This window comes from Thunnus thynnus, chromosome 7 (genome assembly GCF_963924715.1).
Source record: "Thunnus thynnus chromosome 7, fThuThy2.1, whole genome shotgun sequence".
Lineage (NCBI taxonomy): Eukaryota > Metazoa > Chordata > Actinopteri > Scombriformes > Scombridae > Thunnus > Thunnus thynnus.
The window spans coordinates 7,309,210-7,314,632 of record NC_089523.1 but is presented as its reverse complement, the minus strand read 5'-3'; the positions used below and the strand labels follow the sequence as shown (position 1 = coordinate 7,314,632).

At 38.4% G+C, this 5,423-nt stretch overlaps 1 protein-coding gene across 1 annotated transcript; it reads left to right on the top strand.

The window, feature by feature from the left end:
* Positions 1–1,522: 1,522 nt before the first annotated feature.
* Positions 1,523–2,626, top strand: LOC137186700 (lysophosphatidic acid receptor 4-like). Its single transcript, XM_067595754.1, has one exon. The coding sequence runs from the start codon at positions 1,648–1,650 to the stop codon at positions 2,527–2,529; it is 882 nt and encodes a 293-aa protein (XP_067451855.1). The 5' UTR covers positions 1,523–1,647; the 3' UTR covers positions 2,530–2,626.
* Positions 2,627–5,423: the final 2,797 nt, after the last annotated feature.

The window sequence follows — 5,423 nt, the reverse complement described above, 5'->3', positions numbered from 1 at the left end:
AATGCGTAAAACCAGTGGTTTTGATGCTTGTGATGTTTTAAAAAGCAGAACTTGCAGCAAGGCAGCAACAATACTATAATTCAACACCATAGATCAGGTTTTGCACTGTAAGTTCTGCATTGGTGAGGCAACAAATGCTCTCTGGTTAAGTTAAGGGAAAGATTGTAGTTCCATGTGCTTCAAGTCACCATTGACTCTTTCCAGTATTATTATATTATATTATATTATATTATATTATATTATATTATATTATATTATATTATATTATATTATATTATATTATATTATATTATATTATATTATATTATATTGTATTATATTATATTATATTATATTATATTATATTATATTATATTATATTATATTATATTATATTATATTATATCATATTATATTATATCATAATATAACATAATATATTATATTAACCAAGGTGCTGCAGGTGGATTTTGTAGGTAAAAAAATGTGTTGCATTGTGCAAGTGCATTGTGTTGATACATTCAGTATCAACATTTTGTGACCTGCCAGATACTAATTTTTTAATATTTCCTGTTGCAAATTACTACTATATAAATGTAATTTCTAGAAGACATGTTTGCAGTGAACTCAAATTAAGTTAATGTTAGCTAGTGTTAGCAAACTTAAGATGAACATTGCTGTGTATGTCACATTATTTAATCAGTTCACTGACTTTATGAGTCTATTTGTGCTACTTTTACACTATGTTTTAGCATGCCATAGATAAATATCTCAGTGGTTTTATAACACAAGGTTTTGTTTTTGTAATTGAAACTTTTTTGATGGTGTGCAACCTTTTTCTACTTTCTGATAACCTATTTCTCGATATTGTTTGTGTGGATCAGTGAGTTCAGGCTGTAACACCACAATATGCAGATAAAGCAGTTAATTGGGTCATTTACATTTCCTGAAGACACTGTGGTGTACAACAGGTATGTCCAACATAAACACACAAATACATTAGTCATACAACAGTGTGCACACGTAGCTAAATGCCATATGAAAGATGTCAATGGCAACATAATCATAGTCATTTTTTCCTCCCTTCTCAGCCAGTAATTAGTGTACATTGACAGTGCTTAATTAGCCTGATTGCCAGGTCAGGTGGAATTTCAGTAGCTGATATTTCCCAGTACAGCACAGATGGTGTGTCACTATACTTGCACTACACTTCACAGAAATGAGACCTCTTGAATAGCATGAATCTATGTAACCCTGTGATAGACCATGCACCTCGCTTTTTGCCTTTTATTCTCCACATTCTCCCGCCCTCTTGACTGACAAATCACTGTGAGGAGCTGTGAATGTATGAAACTATAAAAGACATGTCAAAACATGCATTGGTTTTTAGACTATGGATCATAAGAGTAATATAATATGCCCACAGAAAACAACTCTTTTCCATGACTTCATACCAACTTTTTATCTGGTTTACACGAATACCACATTTTTGCAACTCTTCCTGGGCTGTTTCCTGTTTCAACGTTCTCTGTCACTTCATCTTGTAGACACAACCTTTAGACACAATTTTCTTCATACATCTGATTCAGATGAAGGCGGGGTGACTGTCATTTCTATCGCAGTTACATTCGGTCGCCATCACTTCTGCATTTCACACAGAAGCAAAACATGCCCAACAATACCGTGCACGACAATGCAACAGACCTGGAAATGAACAGAGCTTATGCTGTGGTGTTTGGATCTGTTATGGTGCTGGGTTTGCCTCTCAATGCTGTGTCACTGTGGATTCTGCTTCGCCGCCACAGCCTCAAATCCCCCAGTGCCATCTTCATGGTCAACCTGGCGATCTCGGACCTGCTGCTGGTCATCTCCTTGCCCATGAGGGTCTACTTTTACGCCACAGGAAGCTGGCCTCTCGGCATTATGGCATGCATCTGGATCACAATGCTCTTTCTCAACAACATCCGCTCGAGCTCCATTTTCATCACCTTCATCAGCTTGGATCGGCTGCTGGCTGTGGTTTATCCTCTGAGGTCACGCCATCTGCGAACTCCTTCCAACGCCTGGAAATCTGTTGCACTTGTTTGGCTGTTTGTGCTTGTGGTGAACATACCTGAGAGCTTTAACTTTACAAGAAGCATGACAAACGAATCTACCTGTTTTGAATTTCGTGAACCGAAGCTGCTTCAATCAAATCTGTCTTACATTCAGCCTGTGGTAGTGGTCACCCTGCTGACAGTCAACGTTGTGTCCACTGTTTTGGTGTCTTGCACTCTACACAGACGTCTCAATGACTCTGCAAAGGTCAACAACAAGGTGAATGTCATGCTGATTTTTGCCATGAACTTGATGATGTTCACTGTGTTTTTCTTGCCTGTGTCTTTGGTTGTTTTTTTTCAAAGTGGGAAACATTTTTTCACGCTGCTGATGTGTCTCGCTAGTGTGAACTGTTGTTTGGATCCACTGTTGTATTACTTCTCTCTTGATGGTTTCTGGAAGAGAAAAGAGGATGCCGACACCTCTGGACAGGCGCCATTAAATACTCTTTAAACTGAATGTATATCTCTTTTTTTTGTTGTTGTATAAAGGATATGTGAAAGAAAAACTTTACAAGATGGAAATCAGAAAATTCTATATTTTATAAATAAAACTTTCATATTCATATTATAACTGTCTGTTTTTATTCTTTATAGAGTTTAGAGTACAACCAAATTCACTATAAAATGTATTTTTTGATTTCATGGATGATCTTAAACGGTGAACCTGTCATGTTTTGACCAGATTTAGGTTGCCAACACACTGAAACTGAAAGTCTTTCAGTGGTTGTTCTTTCCCCTCCATGTGCAACTCAGTTCTGATGTCTTTTAGACCTGTGTGAGCACTTAAAGCTGTGTATGTGAAGCCAGGTTATTTTCAGTTCCCATCTGAGCCGGAGAAATCAGAACAAAACTGGTCCCACAGTCATCATGGCAACCTGTATTAAATGAGTAAAAATTAAACTGCTATTACTCACACTACTTTCTCACGTAGATACTATGTGTTGCATTTATACACTGTAAAACATTTTAAGATGGATTCATTCAGTTGCTGCCTTGGCAATGTGAGTTAACTGAGCTTAACTTGAATAATTAGCTCTAAATCAGCTCATGGGTCGTGAAAATGTAAAACTAACAATTAAATGGTAAATGGCTGCATTTATGTAGTTTGTTTATGTAACATGCTTTACAATTTGCCTCTCATTCACACACACCAGTTGCAGCAAGCTACCATGCAGTATTGGACCAACCATCAGGAGAGCTTTGTGGTTCTGTGTCTTGCTCAAGGACACTTTGCTGGGGATCAAACAGCTGACCCTGTGATTAGTGGATGAGCTGCTCTGTCTCCTGAGCCACAGTCACACCTAACTTGCAGAAACAAGTTCAATAAACTTAAGATATCAAGTCAACTTAAATATTTCAAATTGTGCATTGTCCACGTTTAGCTGCCAGTAGTGTTCATCACCTGCATAACCTGCATATTCACATGAAGCTTTTGATAAAATATTAGTTAACTCTTCTATATTCTCATATATTATTTTACAGTGCAATAAAGTGATTTCAAAAACATTTGATGCATGCAGCAATTTGGAATTAAGGATGGAGGCAAAATTAGGCTATTCTAAATATTATTTGGTATTTGTGACAGACTGAATAGAATTTTCTTATTCTTTGTGCTGTTTTGATGCCTCATATATTAGTAGGTGGCATCAAAAAATGCTTACGATAAACTTTCAGTTTAGGGATAAGAAATAATCCCCCTTCATCCTTGTTAGCTCTTCTTTTGATTGCTTTTAACATTGTTTGGCACTGTTTCGTGTGTCTTTGATTGTAAATCCTGTGATGCAGCTGAGGCTGTTGTGCTTTTTGTCTCAGTCTCAGTTCGGGAGCCAGCAGCACTCAAGTCCTATAAGCTTTGCCAAATAGAGGGGCATCTGTATGTGCCTGTAGCAAATTGATCCAAAAAGGATCTAGATTTGAAACAGTCCAGATGTAATGTCAGGAAGTAGACACTGAGGATTTGTTGTTGACAATTAGGACACTCTACATCAGATAAGCCCAACACTTGACAATCAATGCATGCTCTCATATTGGCATATATAACCCTGCCTTCAACAACCCTTTCACCCATTTTTGTGTCTTATATCTTAACTAGGCCACTGATGAAACAAAGCAAAACCACAGCAACCACATGGACATGGTGTTCATCCTCGGCAACTGTTTCCATGCTGAAGCTCACGTTTTACCCAAAGTATGAGCTGCCTAATTATAGTCTGAGTTTCAACTTTCACATACGCGGGCTCTCTGTAGTGACTACGTGACAAATTGAAAGATGTTATGCGTACATATTAAATGCTGTGCTTTCCATATACAAACAGGTCATACATAGGGGCTGCTGCAGGCCAGGTCTTGCTTTATCATGACCCTTCATAAATTGGAGACCTGCACGGAGGCAGTTTCCTCCCTCCTGCTGCTCCACATATATGTTTAATGTGACCTTTACCTGAGACCTCACCATACACACACACACACACACACACACACACACACACACACCAGGGGAAGTAGAATGCCAAGAGGCTAAGCAGAAAAACACCTAATTCTTCATACAGCCTCGGCCTCTGTGCTGATTTTTTGCCACAATACACCATCACTATTTGTTCAGTCCTTACTCTGCTGAGGCCATTAAGTCAAATTAAACATACCTGCTATTTCCTCCGTATATATATATATATATATATATATATATATATATATATATATATATATGCCTTTATTCAGCATGGAAAACTGGAGCTCAGGAATGTGAGATTGTTTTTGTGCACAGTTGAAATTGTTGTTTCACAGTTGAAACAAAACACTACAGCCTTCTGTGTGCCTTGTGTGAAGGCGTGAACTGTTTGTTCAGATTTTATTTTCGTGTCTCTGAATTAGTGAGACATAACAGTGCGTAGAGTGTGTGTGTGTGTGTGTGTGTGTGTGTGTGGTGTGTGGTGTGTGTGTGTGTTTGTATTATGAATGTGTTTATCAAGGTCAAGCTCATGTTTGTTTAGAGCTCTCTGTCTGTAAGTGACTGATATCCCAGATCTGGAGGAACGGGAAGGTCTGACTGTGGTATGAATGTGTCTGCTAAGGCTGGTCACGGTCAGCTGACCCTCTACCCCCAAGGTAAAAGAAGGAAATTATTTTCTCTTCTTCTTCTTCTTCTTCTCTCTCTCTCTCTCTCTCTCTCTCTCTCTCTCTCTCTCTCTCTCTCTCTGTCTGTTTCCTTTGCACAAGCACACACAAACATTAACATTCACCTATAAGTGCACTGCAGAAAAAAACAACCCCCCCCGACAGGTCTGCAAGCATCGCTGCCAAGACCCACAAACAAGCCTGTTGTTCTGCAGCCAAGTCTGCCTTGGA

What these genes read in the sequence shown, in the direction of transcription:
- LOC137186700 (XM_067595754.1), top strand. Translation starts at nt 1,648, where the DNA reads ATGCCCAACAATACCGTGCACGACAATGCAACAGACCTGGAAATGAAC.